General features: G+C 40.9%; 2 protein-coding genes across 3 annotated transcripts in view; one reads left to right on the top strand and one right to left on the bottom strand.

The window, feature by feature from the left end:
- Positions 1–20,276, bottom strand: part of ZNF277 (zinc finger protein 277) — a 112,725-nt gene extending 92,449 nt beyond the window's left edge. Inside the window, exon 1 of one of the 2 annotated variants that reach the window (XM_042922437.1) lies at positions 20,127–20,276. In XM_042922437.1, the coding sequence (XP_042778371.1) occupies positions 20,127–20,217 (91 nt within the window). In that variant the 5' untranslated portion in view covers positions 20,218–20,276. The remainder of the gene's footprint in view (positions 1–20,126) is intronic. The other variant, XM_042922443.1, reaches the window with a different exon arrangement.
- A 202-nt stretch (positions 20,277–20,478) lies between these two features.
- The window catches only part of DOCK4 (dedicator of cytokinesis 4), a 430,451-nt gene continuing 425,492 nt past the window's right edge, over positions 20,479–25,437 (top strand). Inside the window, exon 1 of the mRNA XM_042922426.1 lies at positions 20,479–20,846. Coding sequence (XP_042778360.1) covers positions 20,810–20,846 — 37 coding nt within the window. The 5' untranslated portion in view covers positions 20,479–20,809. The remainder of the gene's footprint in view (positions 20,847–25,437) is intronic.

The raw sequence follows: 25,437 nt of genomic DNA, 5'->3' as shown, positions 1-25,437 counted from the left end.
GTGTTGGGCTCTGGGCTGACAGCTCAGAGCCTGGAACCTGCTTCGGATTCTGTGTCTCCCTCTCTCTCTACCCCTTGCCCATTCACATTCTGTCTCACTCTGTCTCTCAAAAATAAATAAACATTAAAAAAATTAAAAAAAAAAATTCAAACAGAAGAACAAGGTTGAAGGTCTCACACTTAACAGATTTCACAACTTCCTGAAAAGAACTATGCTAATTAACACAGGGTGGTACTGGCAAAAGACCAATATAGATCAATGGAATAGAATTGAGAATACATAAACTCTCACATTTATGGTGAACAGATTTTTGACAAGGACGCCAAGACAACTCCGTTGGGGCAACAAGTCTTTCCAACAAATGGTGCTAGAACAACTGGATATCCACATAGAAAAGAGAGCCGGATCACTTCCTTATATCATGCACAAAAAGTAACTAAAAGTACTATTCATTCAAAGCAGAGATATTTAAAATGATAGCACAAGAGGATTTTTGGTGAGATATAATGATAATGCACTAAGGGTAAGTAGGTATAAGAGTTCTAGTAACAGTGTTGATTGTTAAAAACTAGTTGTGACTTCTGCATTTTGCTTTGTAGTTTGCTCATCTCCTAAATGTAGCTTAGGTGATAAAATGAGATCAAGCATTGAACAATGCTCTAGAAAATATGACTTGCTAATGATGTGGGAAGGACTGTGAGGGGAAGTTGGTGTAGTTAGTGGCTGTTCTAGGACAGTAGCCTAAACTAGCTAAGAGGTGGGGAGAAAGAAGATGGAACCGGAGGTGCCTCAGTTTCAGCCCTGGACTTACAGCAGACAGATGTCTAATCTCATCCAAAAGGCAAGTGTCAAGTCAGGAGTAACACTCACATCTCTTACTAAGCATCTGAACATAAAATGTAAGAGCAAAGTGAAGTCCATAACACGAGAAACAACAGGCGTTGGAAAGAAGAAAAAGAAATCTTCATGCACTCACTGTTGGTGGGAATGCAAACTGGGGTAGTCATTCTGGAAAACAGTATGGAGGTTCCTCAAAAAGTTAAAAATAGGGGTGCCTGAGTGGCTCAGTCAGTTAAGCGTACTGCTCTTCATTTCAGCTAAGGTCATGATCTCAGGGTCAGGGGATCGAGCCCCATGTCAGACTCCATGGTGCTCCTGGAGTCTAATTAAGATATTCTCTCTCTCTCTCGTTCTCCTCCTCCCCAACTCATGCTCTCTTCTCCCCAGCTCACGCACTCTCTCACTCTAAAATAACTTTAAAAAAAAGTTAAAAACAGAACCATCCTATGACTTAGCAATCATATTACTGGGTATTTATCCAAAGAATATAAAAATACTAATTCAAAGGGATACATGCACCCTTATGTTTATTGCAGCATTATTTACAATAGCGAAATTATGGAAGCAGCCCAAGTGTCCACTGATTGATGAGTGGATAAAGAACATGTGGTATACACATATACACAATGGAATATTATTCAGCCATAAAAAAAAATGGAATCTTGACATTTACAATGACATGGATAGAGACTATAATGCTAAGTGAACTAAGTCAGAGAAAGACAAACATCATATGATATCACTCATATGTAGAATTAAGAAACAAAACAAATGAGCAAAAGAAAAAAAAAGGAGAGAGAGGGAAACCAACAGAATTTTATAGAGAACAAACTGATGGTCACCAAAGGGGAAATGGGTGAGGGGGATGGGTGAGAAAGGTGATAGGGACTAGGGAGTGCATTTTTAAAAATGTTTTTATTTATTTTTGAGAGAGAGAGAGAGAAAGAAATGGAGGAAGAGAGCAGGGGAGGGGCAGAGAGAGAGGGAGGCAGAGGATCTGAAGTGAGATCTGTGCTCGAACTTCAACGAACCATGAGATCATGACCTGAGCTGAAGCTGGATGCTTAACCAGGTGGGCCCCCCAGGTACCCTGAGGAGTGCACTTGTGATGAGCACCAGGTGATGTATGGAAGTAGTGAATCGCTATATTGTACACCTGAAACTATATTAACTGGAATTTGAATAAAAACTTTAAAACACACACACACACACGAGCAAAGTCTATCACAGTCACAATCCCCAAATGGGAAGTGACATCAGAAAATGATAATAGAAATGAAATGTTAAGAAGGGGAAGTGTTGGGTTACCTTTTGAGTGTTCACAAACAGTAAGAACATTTCATAGAAAAGGTGAAGATGATATCTAAACTAAGTCTTAAGGAATGAGTAGGGGGTTGTAAGGTAGAAAGGCAGGAAAAAGACATAGGTGGAGAGAAAACAGGAGTTATGGTTAGACTGGTGAAAAGATGATGAATTCTCTCAAAATATGCAGAGATAATGGAAGTGGATTATTCAAGAAAAGTGAGGCTTTTAGAACAAGGAGCCATCACTCTGAAGATTACAAGGTATCCCAGTGACTACAGATAAAACTTTAGTGTGGTAACATAGCTGAGATAGGAACAGCATCATTAGATTCTTCACATGGACACTGCATAAGACATTTGATACACAACTGAATTCAGAATCAGGACTCAGGATCTTGAGAAAATATCATCCCCGAGAGCAGTTACAATTCTTGTCTATCTCTTACGGTGCCTAGATTGTCACCGGCCACTACTACCATGTGCTACTGTTTGTGCACATACACATGCCTACACTTCCAGTAACTCAGAGAAGTGGCCTCAACTCTCAGTACTTTATCTGTAATATGGCTTTCAAATTAATTCATAGTGGGAAAATCAACTCAAAACAGGAAGAGGTGCACTTAAAAATCCAGAGCATTATCCTATATGAGTTTAAGTTTTAATCCACAAACTTTTTCAGGCTACTCTGTTCTAATCTCCAAATGGACATACTTTATTTGATTTCACAAGGTCTCTTCTTTTGTTTAGCTGATACTGTGTTCCTTTTCCTTGCAGTTCACATTGTCTGTCTTCTCTTGAGACCTTAATCCCAATTATACCAACCCCCAATTGTATCTTAATCCCCAGATCTCATTATTCACTTTAAATATCATCTGTTCCCTCTTTAATATATGACCCTCATGGGACAAAAGCTTGGAAATCACTGTAGTTAAGAGGGGAAAGTCCTTTCGGAGGGGGTGGCAGCCCGTGGATGCTGTTGTTGTTCATCAAGGGAGCTAAGAGGAGAAAACAGCAGAATACTTTAAATTGATCCCAATCTTCTTTCCTAATGATGTGGAAACTACCATCATAATAGACCAGCCTTTTCTCACCCCAAATACCTATTTCAAGCAAATATACTTGGTATCAGGAAGGAAAACATAAAATAAACTGTAGACTGACCAACTGAAAGATTCTCTGAATGAGGAAAATTCTATGGTTGTCTTGATCCCAATACAGAATATAAAAGTACCATGATGATATGTTTGCTTACTTTCAGAAATAAATTGAGTTGTTATTCATGTTAAAGAAAACTTAAAGAAAAGAAACAGTAAAAACATTCATAGGCAAGGAAATAATCTGTTACAAAAATAAATTATCAAAATAGAAAAAAGAATAGAGAATGGGGAGATGAATGGAGCCAAAAACAATCTGAAAAATTGCAATCCATCATTAGAACCAGATAGCATTCATCAGACTTCAGAGGTACCTGAGCTAATCACCAAAAAATGCAGTTTACCATTAAAAAGAAGTACCCTAGTGGAAAATTAAGTACCTCTGAATATTGGATAAGGATGACCTTGGACTTTTATCAGTTGTGCTAAACCAGAATGAAGGATCTGCAGTAGATACGTATCTCAGTTTTCAGTAAGAGAAAAAATACAGCAACAGACCAGCATTTTACCTTTCTGGTTAATCAGACTAAACTTCACTCCAATTAACACATCAACATTTAAAAATGTTTACAACAAATCAACATTTTTATTGCACATACACATACACAATTTTAAATACACACAATCACCACCCCTCCCAAATGATGTGGGGTCTTGTTTGAAAATTCTTAGAAGACTGGAATAAAATCTGGAGCTTAAGGGGTGCCTGGGTGGCTCAGTCATTAAGAACCTGACTTTGGCTCAGGTCACCATCTCATGGTTCATGAGCTCGGGTCCTACGTCTGGTAAACTCGAGTCTCGAGTCTCGCATCTGGGTGAACACGAGCCCTGCTTCGGGTAAAAAAACAAACAAAAAAACCAAACATAAGCCCTGCTTCCAGTGAACCCTCTTCTCCCCCTCCATTCCTCCCTCCCTCCCTCCCTCCCTCTCTCTCTCTCTCTCTCTTCTCTGCCTTTCCTGGGATTCTCACTCTCCTCCTCTCTGCCCCTCGCTCACTGGTGCCCTCTCTCTCTTCTCAAAAAAAAAAAAAAAAAAAAAAAAAAAAAAATTAAAATCTGGAGCTTAATTATGAGTATCCTGCCATGGATCAAAACAAATATATAGCAATGCAGGGGTATATGGCCATTTTTAATTATGGAAAAGATAATTTTTCTTGGAAATAAAAATTTCTTAGAAATAATCAAGAAAAAAATAACAAAAAATTACTTTCATCTAGAGAATAAAATTTAAATTGCAGATTTCTTTAAAAAAATTTTTTTTTTTTTTTTAAGAGAGAGACACAGAGTGTGAGCAGGGGAGGGGCAGAGAGAAAGGAGACACAGAATCTGAGCTGGCTCCCGGCTCCAAGTTGTCAGCACAGAGCCCAATGCGGGACTTGAACTTGTGAACTGCGAGATCGTGACCTGAGCCGAAGTTGGATGCTTAACCGACTGAGCCACCCAGGCACCCCTAAAAGTGCAGATTTCACGTGAGCACTCAATGAATAGGCTCAAGTCCTCCATCTGTGCCCTTTTGATTATTCTCCTAATGTTGATCTCACAACTGAGGAGTAGTTACAAGCAAGGAAAAATGAAAACCCTCAGGTATCTGTGATTGAAAAACAGCAGATTAAATTAGTGGGGACAGGCAATGAGGAGTCTTGAGTGAGGATATACTCTCATTTTGGGCTTTTTCCTGGAGGCAAAGAGAAATCATAGCTGACTTTTCAGCCGGAAGGTTACATGAGAGTTTACACATTTCCGAAAGCCTTATTTACCCTGACATCCAGTTTGAACTGCTTAAGGAACATGCACTATTAACAAGAGCCTCTGGACTACCTGTCCTGCCTCTACGTATGCATCGTCACATAAGGACTGCCACAAAGTCGTTCCTATCCAGCAAATCTGATTCATGTTACTCACTAACCTAAAACACTCCCCATCACGTAGGAGATAATCCAAGTTCTTTTGCCAGGTACACAAACTCCTTTTTAATAGAGCCCTGCCCCCTCTTCAGCTTTGTCTCCACCACATCATTTTAGGCTGTATGTACCTATAGGGCACCTCCAAGCCTTTCCTCATGCAGCTTCCTCTATCAAGAAGGTCTACTTTACCTGGCAAAGACCTTGGCCTATGTATCACCTCCTGGAGAAGCCTACCCAAACCTCCCTGATAGGTTAGAAGCACACATGACAGAGTGCTTCAGTGTGATTCTTCCACTGCGCTTCTGCATTATTCTCCTCTTAAGTAGCAAGTGTCTCCTTCAGGGCAGGGACTGTGCCTTGTTCTTTCTGTGCCCTCAGGACTCAGCACATAATTAGTGTTCAATAAATGCTCAATGAAACACAGAGCCTAAGAAGATCAAAAGTGCCCTTTTTGATCAGTAAGGTGAATTGTCTGTGTGCTCTCTTATTTTTAATTAGGGAGAGTCTACTAACTGCTTTTGCAGACCATTTGGCCTGAAGGAGAACAAAGATCCAAATCTTGAAACATCCACAGTCTCATAAATAAGGGCCTGAGCACTGGACAGTTTCTTGGTTCTTCTAAGATGGTTATGACACGTAATCTTGAATCCCATTTTATCTCTCACTACTTCTCTCTTTACTCTGGAGTGCTTTAACCAGTTTCTGAAGTCTCCCTGGATGACACCTGGCTCTTCCTCCCCCTCCCCCCATAAGCTCAGGTATACTATCCATCTACATGCCTGCCAGAGTCTTTCCTAGTCCTCTGGTCTCTCTCACTTCTCTTGTTTTTTTATTTTTTGAGAGACAGAGACAGACAGAGCGCTAGTTGGGGAGGGGCAGAGAGAGAGGGAGACAGAGAATCTGAAGCAGGCTCCAGGCTCTGAGCTGCCAGCACAGGGCCCAATGCAGGGCTCGAGCCCACAAACCGTGAGATCATGACCTGAGCAGAAGTTGGACACTTAACAGACTGAGCCACCCAGGTGCCCCAGGTCTCTCTCACTTTTTCCATGAAGCCAACTATGACCACCCCTTTCAAGAAAATGTTTTGTTTATTCATTCCTCTATCCACTAATGGGAGCTTAGCATAGTTACTGACATGTGTGTCTCTTCTCCACTTAAGACTATAAGCTCAAAGAAGACAGAAACACAGAAGGACACAGTTGTGTCCTTTTAAAACATTTTCCAAATGACTTATCCCTATGTCAACCCCAGCTCAAGTATTCTATAAATATTTAGATTAACTGGTAAGTGACTGAGTTTAAAGGCATACTCAGGATACAAAGGCACTAATCAGTAAATCCAAAGATGGTCACTTCAAACACATTAATATACCAATGCTTTATTCATATAACCTTTTACATTTTATAAAATTCATCTCTTAAACACCTCACTAGTAAACTGCCAGATAAGAAAGATTATTATTTCAATGTTAGTTATAAGAAAACAGAAGTTCAGGCAGTATAATTTATTTAAAGTCACACATCTAAAACATGAACTGGATTCTTCTGTCTGTAAGTTTAGTGTTCTTTGCACTACACTATACTCTCAAACTCAGGAAGAGACCAAATTTCAGGGGATGTATGTACAAAGGACAATAGCTATCAGTTAACAACAAAAGGACTTAGCATGTACTATGTAAAATCTGAAGTACCTAAATGATAAAAGATAAGGAAAGTAAAAAGTAACAGTGATGGAAAAGCCCCAGCATAAAAAAGACTACCAATTTTTAATAAGCTCTATCTGATTCCTCGGTGGTAACCTTCTAGAAAGTTTAATATTCATGAGAACAAAGTCAATGTATAAGTCCCAATGTCCATAAAGTCCAGTAGTAGATACCATGTTCTACAGAGTGCTAGAGAGAGAGAGAGAGAGAGAGAGAGAGAGAGAGAGAGAGGGAGGCGGAGAGAGAGAGAGGACCTTTCCTCCCCAACTTGAAAACAAGCACTTACCTGTACACACACTCCTTGGCTGGATCAGAAAGAAGGCTATCTGGAAATAAGGGAATATCTTCAATATATGTAGTGGAGTGAATGGTAACTCTAGAGATACTCACCTGGAACCTCAGACTGTGACCTTATCTTGAATAAGGGTTTCTACAGATACAATTAAGGTAAATATCTTGAGATGAGATCATCCTGGATGAGGGTAAGCTCTAAATGCAATGACTGAAGTCTTTCTAAGAGACAGAAAAGGAGAAGACAAAGAGGCATGGGAAGAAGGCCGTATTAAAACAGAAGCAGAAATTGGAATTATGCTGCCACAAGCGAAGGAATGCCCTGATGCCGCCAGATTCTCCCTTAGAGCCGTCAGAGGGAGCCTGGCCCTGCTGACATCTTGATTTCAGCTTTCTGGCCTTCAGCACTGTGGCAGAATAAATTTCTGTTGTTTTAAGCCACCCAGTTTGTGGTAATTTGTTACAGGCAGCCTTTGAAAACTAAGTATATCAGTTGAACTATTTGAATTAAAATTTCTTTCTCCAGAAGCAGGTAAAGGGATTCTCCTAAGTAACTATATGATTAAGAAGTATATAGCTAATTCAATCTATGGTTCAAGAATGGCTTTACATAAAAGGCAACACTTCAGCTAAGATTTTAAATATGAATAGGACTTAACCAGAAAGACAAAGGGAGGGAGTTTACATTTACAAGGAGGGTTACAATATTTATAAAATGTAACTTATGAAAGCTGTAACTTAAAAAAAAATGTTGCCCAGTAAGTATATGAAAGTGTGTTTGAGTTTCCACAAGTATGTGTGATTTTCACAGCAGAGTCCAAAGATCAGCTAATATTAATAATATTATACTAACTTTTGATATCTATCTATACATAAGATGAATTCAGAATCTGATTAATGTATAATCACAAGAGGTAACAACAAACATGAAACTTCAGAAAAAGGTGGAAAGACAAAGAGAACAATTTCACTTATATGCTGCTTGCCTAAATCAGTTTACTCTGAAATCACATTTTAAGTGAGAATCCTAAAGAAATGGAGATTTGCCAGTTGGCTCTGAATACTGCTAACTAGAAGTGAATAACAATGGTCCAATGAATCATTTCTAAGCTATTTTAGAAAACCTTTCATTAAAAAATTCCTCTACATCACACTTGTGGATTTTACATCAAACAGCTGCCTGGATTCATCATTTCATTAATAAACAGTAATTCAGAAACTCTGACATTTCTGACAATGATGCCACACATAGGCAATTAAAAAAAATCGCAACCAACCTACATTCTTCAAGTCAATGAAAGTTGATAGAGGAATGTAAATTAAATTTTTACAACCTTAAATAATGTATTAAATAGCTATGGTTACCTGACTTAATAAGAAGCACAGGCTTGAGTGCCCTGGAACAGTAGGTCAGAAATTGGTTACTTTAGGGACACATTCCTTTTCATTGTTCAATATTCGAATCTTAATTCAAATGTACTGAGAAAGGGATACTAATATGAAAAAAACAAAAGATACTGATTTGAAGAGTTCTCACATTGTGCTCAAGGGCTAAGTTTTATTTATATAAATACTTACTTCATTACTACCACAGACATTTTCAAAAGAACTCTGGCTTTCTGGATATAACGGGGGCGAGGGGATGCTCCTTAGAGGATGTTACATCTCCCTGAGGGAGAACAAATAGTGTTTTGTTTTGTTTTGTTTTGTTTTGTTTTAATCCTGTGCCTACTACTCTATGCTTATTCCCCGCCCCCCCCCCATTAAGTGCTTGAAGTAAAATAGGAAAGCTATAAAAATGAATGACAATGGTTATTATTATATACACTGGGTGACTGATCTCTTTTTGAAGAGGTTTACAGATGAACTCTTTGGGAAATCTAAGCTCTTAATAAATACGATCTGCTTAAGAGGAAGATGACCCTGACTAGCATTTCCCAAATCAAATTCCATGGAAGACTGGTATCCCATGAAATGTTAATGTGTGCTATTTGAGAAAAAGATAGTGGGGTCAAATATTTGGGAAATGACAGTATAATATTTATCTCTTGGTCACAAAAATTAGCAACATTAAAGTCTTGAAGGAAGCTATAAGTAGCTGAAAATTATTTGATCATGAAATTCTTTGTGTAAAAAGGTATTACAACATTCTTCTGTCTTATAATTAATTCTTTGGACTCCTGAAATATTGTCCCTAAAACCATGAACAGCATACTAAATTTACATTAGCCCCACCCACTTCAATCACATAGATGAATAAAAACAATGAGAACACAATTTTATATGAAATCTCTCAAAAGCAAGACAACAAAAAATGATTTTTTTTCAGTCCATTACTTAAAAGTTTAATTCATTTAGGCTGTAATAATGTGTAAATTCATATGGCTGGATGTATTTGGAGTTTCAAGTAATGAAAACAGAATTGTGCTATTTATAGAAACAACTATAAATACTGATACCTAAAAATATCGCATTAACAGGGGGGACATTACTAACATGATCTGTTCTGCCAATAATTTCTAAGATGTTTCACAAGGAAAAAGATCAAGAACAGGAATCTTTCTCTGGGGCATCACATTCCATGTCATCTAGGGGTCATGAGAAAGAAAGGGTGTTATTACCTTATACTTGAGAATTATATTACAACTGGTTGATTATTCAGGATTAATGAGCTCAGGGTTAGGAGTTCAGTGGCCATATGGGCAAATGTAATGAGGTGCCTGGAGCTAGGCCTCTGCCAACACTGCCAATCAGCACGGCAGGGGTCTCTAAATCCACTAGCAGTTTGGCTCTGCTCCAGCAGGGGACCACCTCAAGACAGTGGCCTCATCTCCATCTGGGTCTGGGATGCTAGTCATTGTTGAGCATGTGACTAATTTCTTGGAACCAAGCCTCAACTTGCATACCTTTTCCAGCAACTGAGTCCTCAACTGGTTGCCCTGATTCCATAAGCTGTCTGATCTGACCTCCATCCAGAATCCATGTTCCTTTTAACTTAGGTCTTTTAATGGCTTGTCCTTAAACTCCAGTTTATTTGTGATTGCGTTCTTGCTACTGATAAAGATTCTCTCCTTAACCAGACTCTGGCTTCCTGAAGGCTCCTCTGAATCCTTTTCTTCATTAGGCCTTGCTAGCCCAGGTTTTACAAGAATTCTAAGTCAGTTTAGAGAGAATCCCCCATTCTCCCTATCTGATGAGGTTCCTCATCCTCTACTATCCTCTAGGTCATATCTCATTATCTGATATTTCACCCTGGCCTGCCTTTAGCAAGAATCTTGTTAAGTCTGTTTAGCCAGAATCCACCTGATCTTTCCTCTTAGTAATTTTCCACCTCCCTGCCCCCAACCTGCTCCTTGGCTAAAAATCCCCATCTTTCCTTGTATTTGGAATTGAGCACAGTTAGACTTAATTGATGCCTATTTTATCATCTATGTGGCCTTCTCTGCCTGCAGTCTCTTCCTCATCACAGGGCCTAAACGGACACTCAACCTATCAATGGTAGAATCTTCATATATCACCTGCTGTGTCCCAGCATATTTTTCTAGTTTCAGGAATTTCTATCACCTGACTTCATTAACAGAGGCATATTATTAAATTCTAGTGTGAGTCTTCATGATCTTTTTCTTTGGCAAATACCCACACTTCCTGACTCATCCTGCACTCTTCAGTACATTGTTAACCTGACTGAACTTTGATCTTGTCATTCGCTTCCCTCAAGACTGCAGAGTCAGGATCTAATGTCTGAGAGTAAATGATCCAGTTTGAACTTGCCTTTTCAAACTTCTTTTCACTGCTCCTATTTACCTACTATTCTCTCCAGGCAAAATGAACTGACTTGTTATCTGCCATACATGCCCTTAGTTTTTCTATTGTACTCCCTCCCTTTGCCTAAGCATGTGCTAAATGCTCTTCCTTCTTTATGTCCAAATCTTATTCAACTTCAAGACATAGTACCATCTGCTGGGCTTAATCTCTTTCTGACTCAACTCCATCTTGATCACTCTGATGGTCCTTAACATTTTCTACCTTGTAAAATAATTATTTATGTGCTTTTAAAAATGTTTATTTATTTTTGAGAGGAGGGGGGGAAGGGAGGGGCAAACCGAGAGGGAGACAGAATCCGAAGCAGGCTCTGAGCTGCCAGCCCAAAGCCCGATGTGGAGCTTGAACCCATGAACGGTGAGATCATGACCTGAGCCGAAGTCGGACGTTCAACCGACTGAGCAACCCAGGTGCCCCTATAGTTATTGATGTGTTTCTTATATCTTCCCTATTAAGCTGTAAGAGCCTCAATGACAAGAGCTATCTTGTTTTCATCACTGTATATCTACAGCATTTAGAAGAAGCTTGCACATATGCTTAATAAAATTTTCAGAATTAAGTCTCAGTACTATTAATAGCTCTTTTAGAGGCACCTGGGTGGCTCAGTCGGTTGACAGTCTGTCTTTGGCTCAGGTCATGATCTCACAGTTCATGAGTTCAAGCCCTGCATCAGGCTCTTAGCTCTCAGTGCAGAGCCCACTTTGGATCCTGTCTCCCTTTCTCTCTGCCCCTCCCCTAGTCACACTCTCTCTCTCAAAAATAAATAAAACATTTAAAAAATAGCTCTTTTAGATTCACAAAAATGGAAAGGAGAGGGGAGAGAATGAGATGGGATGTGTCCTAATGATCTAGCCATACTCTCTTGGAGTAGAGACCCTAGAAGTCATCGATTGCAGTGGTTCTCCACAAATTTTCTACGTTAATATATCTGGTTAACTCATGTGTGCAATGAGATCTTAAGGGAATATCCAGATATATTTCTTTTTTACACAGACTCTAGGATATGTGTAACTGGGTTCCCTAGCTACACCTACCTTCTCTTTCTTTTATTGATATTTGAAAGATGCAGTTGAAAGGATGCTAATATAAATGAATTATCTCATCAATTACTCATTACAAACCATGAGTGCAAATAACTTCTCTAAAATTAGAGAGTTAGAGGCAGAAGTAGGATTAAAACTCAGGTCTCTGCCTCCTTGTCTAGTGAGCTTTCCATGAAACAATACTATCTCTGATCACTGCTGCTAGAAAAAAATCCCAGTCTTAGTAGGTTATTAGCATTACTTTCCTTCATGTGGGTGCATACTTATAAAGCTTTCAAAAATCATTCACAAACTGGTTTTTAAAAAATTCCAATAAGCTTCCAGACTCTTTTTCATCTTCTTTTCCTACCCCTGCCCTCCTCCATTTGTGGAAATTAGATGTATGGTGCTTTAACAAAGAGAGCTTGATTGATGTTGTGTTACTGATCAACAACAGTTTTTGCTATTAATTGCTTTATAATGATAATTACATTTAGGAGTACAAGATATTCTCTTTTCTAATTGGCTATTACTGGTGAATAGCAGCTTGTTACATAACAGAAGATTGTGTTAAATAAATAACCACAATCACAATGCTGAGGTCCTTCGCTTAAAAAACAAATTGCTCTAAGTTTTTGGATAAAAACACTAAAAAATTTTTTATAAGGCAGGGTCTCTATAATTACTTGGGGGAAGATTCGTCTTTCAGTTAAGAAAAAGCATGACATGAGGACAGTGTTAGGGAAACCAGGAGTCAGAACAGGCATTTCCTTTCTTTTAAAAATAAACACATTTAAAAGCTTTCAGCTCCTCAGTCAATACAAACAAACTGCAGATTCAAATGCATCAACTTCTTCCCACAGTGTGACATGGAAACAGAAAGGCCTCTCCAATTAGCTCTGATAAAATATAATTGCAAAGCCCCACCAACTACATTGAAATGTACCCATAGATAAAGCCAGGGGCTCTTCCTCATTTGTGCTGCATGGGACCCAGTCACCACTCAACCAACACCAAGTGCCATCACAGTGTGGCACTGTAGAAGATGTAGGGACACCAAGGTGTATGTGACAGTCCTTATCCTTAAAGGCTTCCATATAATAAAATCAGGAGTATGTCTCAATTCAAACTGTAATGTTGATTAGTTTGTAATTATTTACAAGTTATGTCTAGACTTTTCTAGTAGCAGTTGTCATAATAATAATGAGCTTAAACAACCTGTGCAAGGTCACACAGGTTGTAACTGGCAGTTACTTCTGAATCCACTTTTTTCCAATTCCAAAGACCCGCCACAGCTTCTTATGATACATCCTCAGCAACTGCTTCGCTCCTCCCTATATTCACTGCTTCACTCAACCTCCCAAAAAGGTAGGACTTAACTGCAACATTTTTGTCTGTTTTTTAAATTTAACTGCAGCATTTTTATGATGAAATGGGAGACTCAGAGGTTCAATAATTTTCCGCATGTTCATAGTGCTACAAAGCAGCAAATTCACAATCAGAACCCAATATTTCAGACTTCAAATCCAGTTTTTCCTCCCACACATTTTTACTCAATGTATTAATTCAAAGGTACGAAAACATGGGAAAAGCCCAACAGTATCCCACATTGACTTATACCAGTTGAAATATTCTACCACTTCTCAACTGTTGATACCTCTTCCCCAAAGGAAGCAAAGGTCTAAATCCTGTTTAATTTTAGAAACTTTACTTGGTTCCTAGAGCTAAGATGGCACCCAGCCTCAGCTGACTAACTTACAAATAAATGACACAGGCACAAAGAGTAGTGGCTGAGTTGTAAACAAAGGCACAAGAGTGGTCAAATCTATCTCCACTTTTGGAAAAAGCTGCCCTGCTCACGTTTGGGTCAATGAGGTCAGTGGGAACATACATTTCAGGAAGAGACAGCAATTTGTTAAGATGCCTTCAGTGAAATACCAATCCATTTGGAGTTTATTAAATAAATCATAGCAAAACTGAACCCCAACTCTATGGCAAAGTTCTCCAAGAACAGGTAACAGTAATATTTAAAGATTCATTCATTGGAGATAGCAGTATACTATTTTGTATCTATTTACTCATGGATTTATGTGTAGGAGACAGTATAATTTTTATTACATGAATCTGATCGATATTATCTTCAATTGTTCAAGAGCGGAAGTGTATGGGTATGTGTTGTGGAGGACAGCACTGTTCTTTTGCATGAATGGAAGGTCTTTGTCAACATAATGAGAAGTGTATGTAAATTCTATGTCTGATAGTCCAAGTAATCCCTCAACAGAAACCTGGTCATGAAATAGAACACAATAAGGTTGTAGCACTCAAAATCATCACCTGTATCACCTGTGGCACACGTGCCAACGATGTGCCCATACCTGTGTCTGAAATGAGTCACCATTTATTTAAGACCAGGCTACTGTATCATCATCTCACTCATCTTTTCAACATTCCAGCAAGACAGATAGGATTTTACCCATTTTACACATGAGAAACTGAGGTTCAGAGGCTGATTACCTTGCCTATGGCTGGTAAGTAACCAGGATTTGATCTTACAATGGCCTGACTTCAATATGTACACACATCCTCTTTTTCCTATAGCACATTGCCTTCCTATAGGAACATTAGCACTGGAACATAATTAGGTCTAAGGGAAGTCTGTTTCAGACGTTATCCAATGGAATGTAGTTGCTATGAGACATCATTATAACAGTAAGTAGGATAAAAGTTCTGTTTCTGTTGCTGTGTGTCCTTGTGCAAGCCACTCTTGTACCAGTTTCTTGCACTAGTTGTAAATGGAAAGGGGATAATACAAGTATCCACTTCAGGGATGTTGTGAGGATGAAATGACCTAAGACTTGTGAAAGCATTTGAAACAGTACTTGGCACAGTTACTGTTCAACAAATATTAGCAGCATCATTATTATAATATCTTCTTTTATAATTCCCTCTTAATATCCTGCAAGCTAAGCTAGTTCCCAAATATTTTTATAGGAAAATAAAGGATGTTCTGAAGGAGGTTTCTATAATTCTTTTTCTTCCGTGACATTCTCCAGATTGTACCTTGCAAGGCCATCCCAGTATGCAAGATTATCTGAGCTTCTTGCTGACTCTGAACGTGGGTGTGTGTTTAGGGAGCTGGGGGTGAGGGGGCAGCACGGGGTAAGGGTGAGAAAGGGTATGAAGATAATATAAAAGGCTTTCAGAGCGCATAGTTGCAATACTAGTACAGAGCACAAGCAGACACCCTGACAACTCCCGGGAATGCAAGGGCAGCCTAAACAGGTATCACCAACACATTCCTAAGCTTCTCCCCGGTTACACCACAATTCAGACTGCTTCCTAAGTAAATACAGAATCAGAAAGCAGGCAGTTTCATCGTTCATTTAGGCATATCTTTATATTGAAAACAACTAATAGTTATTCAATTCCAAGCTGCTAAAGGGAAATGTGCTGGCATGTCATAAATACATAATTGAATGAAATAATCACAACTCTGCAAGGTAGGTATTATATTTTCATAAATGTAGCAGCATAGGCAATAGTCATACACAACTGATAAATACCAGAATTGACATTTAAATACAGTTTTTCCAAGATAGGGTCTAGTTCTCTTTCCACTGTCTTGTCAAATGTAGGAGACTGGATTTAAGCATTAATGCTAGAAATAAGATGACAAACTGTGGAAAACCAGATAACTGCCATGCAGATGATGCGACACCGATTTCAAGGTCTATGCAGCAGTTCATTAAGTTATGGGTTCAAGGTTATAAAGGACAGATGTAAAGTATTTTTTTAATCATTATCTATACAACACTAATACTTTACTTAAAAAAAGACTGGAGGGGCACCTGGGTGGCTCAGGTCATGATCTCACGTTTTGTGGGTTTGAGCCCTGTGTTGGGCTCTGTGCTGACAGCCTGGAGCCTGGGGCCTGCTTTGGAGTCTGTGTCTCCCTCTCTGCCTTTTCCCTGCTTGTGCTCTCTCTCTCAAAAATGGATGAACATTAAGAAAGAAAAAAAAAAAAAAAAAAGAAGAAGAAGAAGAAGATGACTGCAAAGTTATGTCAAAAGGCTAATTATGACTACCTGTGACAAAATATCATCTTCATGATGATATATTCTGCATTTTCTAGTTGGTGTGCATAACTTTCATAAACCTAACATATACTCAGTACTTTACTTGATTTCAATTCCTCTGCGTAAAATAGCTGCCATTCGAAGTATTCTGAATAAATTTCAGATACGTTTTAACCATTAAACTGTTAGAGTGTTCACTTCACGCAACTCTGATAAGCACTGGCATAAAAGTAAAATAAGGCAACTCTTACCCTCAAGAAGTTCACAGTCTACCAGGGTAGACAAACCTGCCAATAAATAACTACAGTCTGCTATGCTAAGTGTGATAATGAAGATGCGGGAAGGAAAGCAGGGTGACTGAAGATGAGGCTGGAAAAGTAGATTAGAATCTTAAATGCTATGCAGAGAATTGAGATCTCATTACATAAGCATTAGAGCCACACTGAAGATTTGAAGTGAAGACGCATTCATACATTTGTGTTTTGGAATATGCATTTAAGGAGGCAAAAGTCAAGAGTATGTGAGATCAACAGGAAGGCTTTGCAATCATCCAGGTTAGAATTCATTTCTTGTTAAACAATGATTAAACACTGACAGGGTTCCAAGACAGGCTTGGGTAGACAAAACCAAACATGTCAAAGTTCTGGTCCCCAAGAACACAGTTTGGAGGATGGGGGACACAGTAACTCAGCAGCAATGGTGAGGGTTAGAAATAGAAGAGTGGCTAAAGAGATGAAGAGAAAGAACAAATTCAAAAGATTATTTCAGGCACAGAAAAATAAGACCTAGTAACTGGTCAGGTTCAGGACCTGAGGGCAAGATAGGAATCAAGGATGCTCCCTAGGTTTCTAGCTAAGGCTTGATGCTACCTATCGAAATAGCAAATATAAGAGTGAGGAGTTGACACCACCCGCTACCCCCATTCCTTCTAGAGATACTGCAAATGCGTTAACTAGGTCTCCAGAGGAAACACATTCTAAATCCAAAGCAGCATTCCCATGATTGTCATCTACTGAGCATGCATTTGCAGGGAAAAAAGTTAACTATGGCAGATTGTAATATGGATGCACAGATTAACCCTGTCAGAAATCAGCTCCGTCTCAAACATTTCCTAGAAGTATTGTCAATTAATAAACTATATGTACTATCTTACTGCCTCTAACTAAAAACAGCAAAAGAAAAAATACCAGTAATACATCCCAAAGTGTGAGAAATTGAGTCCATTTACCATCTGTTGTAAACTTTAGAGGACAATATGAAATCCCAGTTACAGTTCAAATGTATGCAAAGCAGTGTTGTGCAAGATCGGGGGCTTTCCTGGTGAGGGACGGAGCCTCAGATCTCAGGTAAGGTGCTATCCCTGCCTGTACACCACTCAGAGATTCATTCTAGCAGAACTCTTCTGCTCCAGGATATTAAGTACACAGGTTGATATTTTAATTAGAACCATAGTGAAACCTCCTAAAAGAGGCAGTTTTCAGGAAATTAATGATTTTACAGGGAAAGATATTTTTGAGAACCTAAGTAAATGCTTAACAAAAAAATATGAATATAATTTCAGTATCATTATTTCCAGCCGAAATTTGTATCACACTTTGCAGGCTTTGAAAACAATTTAGATAAAGTTACAGAATAATACATAGATTATTAAGGGGATTTTTAGTGACAACCTTACAAGAAAGACATAAAACTCAACCATTAGCTCTCCCATTGACTGATAACAATTAGCGAGAATACTCGTCAATTACAAACCACAGTGAGGAATTTTTTGTTACAGATACTTCAAATTCACTGCTGCCCCATACTGTCGTCGAAAAGAAATTGGAACCTAGAATTATGCTTTACAGCACTTACTTAATTCAATCCAATAGTCATTTAAATATTGGCCCTTGATTAATGATTTCCTCACAGTAGGTAAGCACAAGGGAAAAGGACATTTATATATTACTAATAGGAGTGTATGCTGACGTCTTTCAAAGGGAAAAATCTGGTATCTATTAAAATTTTAAACCTGTGTTACCTTTGATCCTGCAATTCCTCAAGAAATCCTCAAGAAATTCGTTCTTTGCCAGAGGGGAAGGATATGTATATGAAGTTGCTCACTACAAATTACTGAAAAACTAAAGCCACAGTACATGTTCATTAATAGAGGAATGGTTAGAGTATGGTACATTTGTATTATGGAATACAACTGGCAGTCTTTAAAAAGAAAGAAGCAACAAATATACTGACATGGAAGAAATATACAGATCATTGGGAGAGAACGGGGTGCAGATCTTTGAGCTTACATACAATGATCTCTTTTTATTTTTCAAAATCAAAACAATACAGATGTGTGTCATCTAGGAATATGTCAGAAAGAACACACAACAAACTTTTAACAGTCATTATTTTGGGAATGGACTGTGTGGTGGAGGAACTTTCATTTAACTTACACACCTCTGAATGGCTTCAAATATTTATAATGAAAAATTTCATAATTTTAAATAACTAATGATATCTAATTGTCCAACAATGTTTTTGGAAGAAACTCCCAATTTTCTTTTATATGAGTTAATCCGTGGGATAAATTCACCAAGGATTTCATCTTTAAATGTTAAACAGGTAGCCCTCTGGAACTTTGAGAATCTGGAAAACCTTAATAGTATCTTACCACCAAATAAGAGCCCCCAAATGAAATGGTCAGGTGTGGACTTAAGTATTTCAAGTCAGAAGCCTATCAAAGATTTCTTTGGTAGAGGTATTAAAATAATTTCAGAGATAGGTAGTTCCACTGACGGGCAGTGGGAGGAGACTGCACTTTATCTCTGTGCTGAGATAAACACTCAAAACTAAATGTCAATTTAATCGTGAAAACAAAAACAAAATAACCAAAAAAATCTCAAATAAGGCCAGAGAAACCTTAAGCCCCCAAACCATGTCAAATAGAAAAAGACAACTTGTTGGGGCACCTGGGTGACTTGGTGGGTGAAGCGTCCAACTTCGGCTCAGGTCATGATCTCAAGGTTGGTGAGTTCGAACCCCCGTGTGCTCACAGCTGTGCTCACAGCTGGGAGCCTGGAGCCAGTTCTGTGTTTCTCTCTAGGCCCCTCCCCTGTTGGTGCTCTCTCTCTCTCAAAAATAAATTAACATTAAAAAAAAAAAAGAAAGAAAGAAAAAGACAACTTGTTAAATTACACAAGACAAAAAAAGAAGGGAGGCGGGCGGGGATAGATGCACTAAAGGTAAACGAATAGGGCTAGGCATCCTCAAGACAATCAATCCCCCTGGCAGCTTTCAAAGTTTGGTTTATGATCTCTATAGTGGATCAGAGGGCAACTTCAAAGACAAGTAGCGTCAAAGTAGTTGCGATGATTTTCATAACCACCCTCAAATTTTCTCTGAAGCCAAGACTGCAAAATACCATTTCCTTTCCTCTTTCTCGGAGAACTCAGCATGGGTCCACATTCAATCCTGGCGATCGCCTGGGGCGGTCAAGAGCTACCAAAGAGGCTGTGAGAGACACTTTCTCTTCAGATGCCGCTCTTGCCAGCAATTGAATAAATCTGTAGAGTGGAGAGAAGTGACCAATCTACAACCGGAAAACCGCCCGAATACAAGTAAAACATATCTCCCGAGGCCAAACCAAGCAAACCGAGGCGGAGGCAGGATACCGGAGAGGAGAGAGCTAATACCGGAGTTACAATCACACATGCGCGAACGTGACTTGACACACACCCACCCGGCAGCAAGCGCAAACCTGGGAGCTCCAAACCGAAGAAAAACGCTCAGGGAGCTTCTCTGGTCGCCGGGAAGCCCATTCCATCCCATTTTCTTTTCCCCACCCAGACAGCCGTCACCAAGTATCCGCTTCCGACCCCACACCGCCCCGCTGGGCCCCTCCCACGGATCCCTGGCGCTCAGGTGGCTTTAGAGCTGGCAGGCTCCTGGGGTTTGCCTGGCGGTCAGCTGCAATCCTGGTCGGAGAGAGAGGGAAAAAGACCACTTACGGTTCAGTGGAACCGTACTCACCCTCATAACTGACACTCCCAGATTCGCTATGGTTGCTCTTGCAGTCCTCCTCCCCTCGGGCAGCAGCCCCCTGGGTCTCGGGAGCAGCCATTACAAGGCAGGCGAGAAAAGGGAGGGCAGCTAGGCGAGCCCGGAACCAATGGAAACGCGACTGGAGGCGAACCCCCCCATCACCGCGGGGTTTCCTCCACGTCCACGCCTCGCCATCACGTTCTAGGCCAATAGGACACGGAGAGCGGCGCCTAATCCCCGCCCCCAACCGATGATGCCACGCCCCCTTCCGTGATGGAGCGGCCCAGAACTACAATTCCCAGCGTGCTGTGGGGACTCTGGGACAGGGAGGGCTGGAAGAGGCGCTGGCGGGCGGGGGTGCGCCGGAGAGTACCCTGGCTTGTAGCTTAGTTCAGTGAATCAGAACAATGACTGCGCCGCCGGGTCCCCAAGAGCGCGTCGGAGGACTGTGAGCAGCCGCCGCCGGGAGAGCGGCGGGCGGCGCAGCCTCAGCGGAGCGGTGTCACCGCCGGGCTCGGGAGCCTCCAGCGCAGACCTTGCCTAGCGCTCACAGCCCGAGCGGAGCCGCGGGGCTTCAGCGTTGCAGCCGCTACTCGGGAGCTGTGCATTGTTGGGAGACGGAGAAGGCGCGGGGATTACAAAGCCGGAAGACCCCGGACCCCCCTTTAGCCATGTGGATACCTACGGAGCACGAGAAATACGGCGTGGGTAAGTCTCCGCGGGGCGAACTTTTATTCCGCTCTGGCCCGAGCGGGTGCGCATTTCGCGTCCTTGCCCCTGCGCCCCTCTCCCTCTGCCGGGCTGGAAATGCCTAATTCTGGCATCGCGCTGCGGGTTTGGGGCTTTGCCGAGCCGGCTCCGGGCAGTGGGGTATGCGCTGGGGTCTCGCCCTTCACCGCCCCATCGGTGCTCCCCGCACCGGCTCCCGGAGTGCCGGGACGGCTGGGGGAGCGCGCGGCCAGCCCTCCTGCTGCGGGCTCTGCCTGCGGAGTTTGGAGTGGCGACGGGGCGTGTGTGAGTCAAGTTGAAGAGGAGGGTGAACGGCGTTCCGCTCCTCTCCCTCCTTATCTTTCTTCCCCAAAGAGGGCAGTGGGCTGCAACGATTCCCTGGGGTGGAGAGAGAGACAACAAGTACTGCGCAGAGAGAACACCCCCAAAACAGAAGGGGAGGGGGGCGCAAAACCTTCCCTCCGTCTCCCTTCGACATTCCCGGAGTGCGGAATGTGGCACTGTCCTCAAAGGAGCCGCTCTGACAGACCGAGCCTGACCCTAGCTTCCTTCCTTCCTCCTATCCCGGGTTTATGGGGTGTGAGTGTTTAGGGGCTGGGGGGATTGTAAATTTCAACATCTGCGCCTCTTTGGTCTTTGGAGGGGAACGGGTATTTCAGCAATGCTTTTACTTCTGGCCACCCTCTCGGCCCGGGGTAAGCGCGTTGGGGGTTGGTGGAGGACAGCTGTGGAGTGATAATGGGGAAGGGGAAATCAGAAAGCCTTGGGTCTTCGAGGCGAGGAGACAGCTTTTAGGAAAGCATTACCCTGACACTGGCTTTCGGAGGAGAAGGAACAGGGTAATGCTCGCTGTTCTGTGTAAAGGTGAACAACAAAGGACATTAATGTTGACTGATGAATACAGGAGTCTCCCTTCCTTTCCCTCCTCCCATTTCAGGCTGATTACAGTTCCTGTTTTTGTTGTTTGATTTCAGCTGGGTCGCCCCTTGACAGTTACTCCTTTTAAGGTTGTGGCTATTAAGAAGCCAGGCTCTCTGACAAGCCTGCAGCGGCCAAATGCAATTATAACCTCTCAGAAGGTTTAACAGGGAGAAAGCATTTTGGATTTTACTAACAGTCTTTATTCCCTATAATGCCCCGTTCTGCTGATTGGTGTACTTTTTCTTTTTTTAATTGGGTACAGATCTAGTGATTTAGACGATGTGTAGGTATCTGCTTCTGTTCTAAATTAATTTCCCTGTAATTTAGACAATGTGGAAAGCCTTTCCAGGGAATCTTAGTCATAGGAGATTTTTTTTTTTAAACTTTGCATGGGAATAGGACTTTGGAGTCCATTGAAAGGACTGTAAGATTAAACAAAGTCAATGAAAGCTAATGAGCTTTCTTTCTGTTTGTGACTGTTCAGCAAGACAATAGTTTGTCCTGGACCCACCTTTGGGAAGGGGTTCCAGCCTTCCCTCTCTTCAAAGTGTGATGGGAACCTTTGCCAGGCACTGTCCTGGCAAGGAGTAGATGTTGGTGGTTGTTATTTTCCTTCTGTCCACTCTCCCCCACCTTTTTGGGTAGATTAACCCTTGCTGGGAAAGACATTGCCTTTGCTGAAATGGTGAGGAACTGGAGTGTCCCCTTGTCACTGGGTTTAACACTCATTGGAAGAAACAGACCCATCCAGCAACACTGTCCCGCTTGGAGTCGATCCCAGATGTTGCTTTCTTCCAAGTGTTAAATTATACAGATTATGGATGGGATTTATTTTCTTGATTTCTTTATGTGCCAGGTCACAGCTGGGTGCTGGTATTGATTAGTTTTTCTCTCGCCTTTCTTTATAAGCCTTGGGCAGAGGCTTAAAACACACTCTGGGATTTCCTGGAATGGCAAACCGGATATTATCGGTCAAATGTTTTGGGCTGCAGCAGACACCTTGCTTTTGGGTGGTTGTAATTTGGTTGCAGAGTAGGGGGAGGTGGGAAGGTGAGCTCAGCGTTGGGAAAAGGAGGTTGAGATGAGAAGTGAGGACAGAGTTGGGTCTGCTCATTTATACAATATCACACATACAGGAATGTTAACCATCTTTTATTATTAATTTTTGAGCATTTGGCTTATGGAATGCTTAGCTGTTTTTTAGAATCCATCTGTTAGGCGTGTGCATTTGTGTCTGTGTGTATGTGTGGTGAAAATTTTGCTAGGATACTTAAGTGTGGACTTTATTTCTCACCATGGAGAGCACTATTTGTAGCTGTCTATGCTGCAAGTTTTTTGTTTGTTTTTTTTTTAACCTTGGCTAGTGCATGTGCTTTCTTTTCTAGTTTTTATAAATATGAAAGAAAAGATACTTTATAGACACAAATGTTTGGCTGATATCAGGTGTAGTAGTAATGTAATTCCTCATTCTATGAAATAAATTAGTCTTTGTAACTTGGAATACCTGAAGTTTTAATGCAAATTGTGTATTTTTCCAATGATGCTTTTTATCCACCATCAATTATGTATGAGATAATTATGTGTCTTTATGTTTCAGTTTCAAGCAACATTGTAAATATGGATAAACTTTCTTAAATGTCATGCCGTAGTAAGATGTATCAGAGATAGAAATTCCTTTTCAAACCTGACATGTGGGCACTCTCCCCACCCAATTGGTGGATGGTTTTAAAACAATGTCTGCTTAATTTTATACCAAAGTGTTCTGATTCTAGGGAATTAGAAGATATAGTGATAAAGCTGTAGTCCTGAGGGAGAGGAGACCTTGTCTCTTTAAAAACATATTAGTAGGCACAATGATGGACATATTTTATCTTGGGAAATTCTGGGTAGCTCTTGGCCCAAAGCTAGACAGTGCTGCCAGCTGGGTGACCTTAGGTAAGTCACTTAACGTTTCTGAGTCCCAGCCTCTTGGTCAAATGAGATCAAGTTCCTTTCCAATATTCTTTAGAACTCTTCCAAACAAATGTGTCCTTTGGTTAGAAAGATACCTCTATGGTGTAGAGATTGTTATAAAGAAAGACACTTCTGTTGTGACACATCCCGCATGGTTTTTAACCAGGATCAAAGGTAAGCAAAAGCTACCTGGCAGGCTGCCAGAACCAAGGTGCTGGTTGTTCATTTTTCAATCTGTTTGATTCTCTCTAGTAAGAACTCCACGCGCAGTGCCAAAACGTTCTTGGTAGCCCCCTCACAAATTTCCTTATGATCACTACCTGCTTCCCGCATGCCCTCATCAGACATCCCTCCCTTTCCTCCCTTAAAGGGGTGGGAATTAGTCACAGAGAAAGTTATGCTAGGACTGTTGCATATATATTTCTGTGTTCGTTTATTCAGCAGCCATTTCTGCACAGGGTTCCCAGGTGAGCCAGCATATCTCACTAAGCTGCAAACTGCACCTCTCAACCCCGGCCAGATGTTTTACATGTGTGCGCCTGTTTAAGCTTAGAGGGAGATTATGTGCTGGATTGATCAGTGCATAAAATTCATGAGCCTGACAAGAAGCAAAACTCAGAACAAGCTGATCTGAAGGTTATGAGTGTCATTTTAAAAATGACATATTTAGTTCTTGTGTCATCGAGTCCTCAAAAGAATTCCTGTCCTCCATTTCTCTTGAAGTGTTCTGCTCTCATTCAAGTAGGAATCCCATTCCTTTTTAAAGCTCTCTCTATTTTAGGGGAAGCGATACCTTCTATTATTATATGGAATCTTTATGATACCTTTTCCTTGAAATGGGTGCTTTAATGGTAGCTTGTGTGGAAGAGTTGGAGTGAGTGTACCTGTCTTCTTAGCTGTTTTCAGTTTCTTAGGTATTAGTGTATTAGTGTCTTAAAATGTTTCCTCTTTGTGGTACCATGGTGTATCCACATAACATGTATGGATAAATAATGGTATGCTGCCCGAAATTGTGACATTTAGAGCCTGGCACAGGATTCTATTTTTTTTTTTTTAATTAATTTTTCTGAGGGTGGCGGGAAGGGCAGAGAGAGAAGGAGAATCTCCAGCTGTGGGGCTCAAACTCTTGAATCATGAGATGTGACCTGAGCTGAAATCAAGATTTGGTTGCTTAACCGACTGAGCCACCCAGGTGTCCCCAGGATTCTACACTTAAATGGAAGGTGAAGAGGAGTGATTTATATCCGTAGGCCAAGTACCATTGAAGAGCTATGCAGGCAGCAGGATGGCAGCTGATGTCCTTGAGCTGGCGGCCGCCTGTGGGAATGGCGTATACACATGTTTCCCTCTTCTGGTCATTCTACTAAGTGAAGATTATTTCACGAGGCCCTAGAAACACAGAGGTGCTGCCTTTCCTCTCTTTATTCTTGTTTTTTTTTTTTCTCTTTCCCAACCCCTCCCCCCCCCCCCCCACCCCCGTGCCCCCCTAAGGTGGTATGGTAGATACTGCAAAGGAGATTATACAGATTTTGAGAAATTTTAGACTTTCTGGTCTCCAACTGTACTCTTAAGGAGACCACATTTTCAGAATTATCTTTGGATGTCTGGATTTCTAGCATAGTGACTTGATGCTGCAAGCATATATGGCAGAGTAACATCAAACTCTAAGGAAACCCAACCAAAATTCTATAACCAT

Source organism: Panthera leo, chromosome A2 (assembly GCF_018350215.1).
Source record: "Panthera leo isolate Ple1 chromosome A2, P.leo_Ple1_pat1.1, whole genome shotgun sequence".
NCBI lineage: Eukaryota > Metazoa > Chordata > Mammalia > Carnivora > Felidae > Panthera > Panthera leo.
The sequence above is the reverse complement of the archived record's forward strand: the minus strand, read 5'-3'. Positions and strand labels throughout refer to the sequence as shown.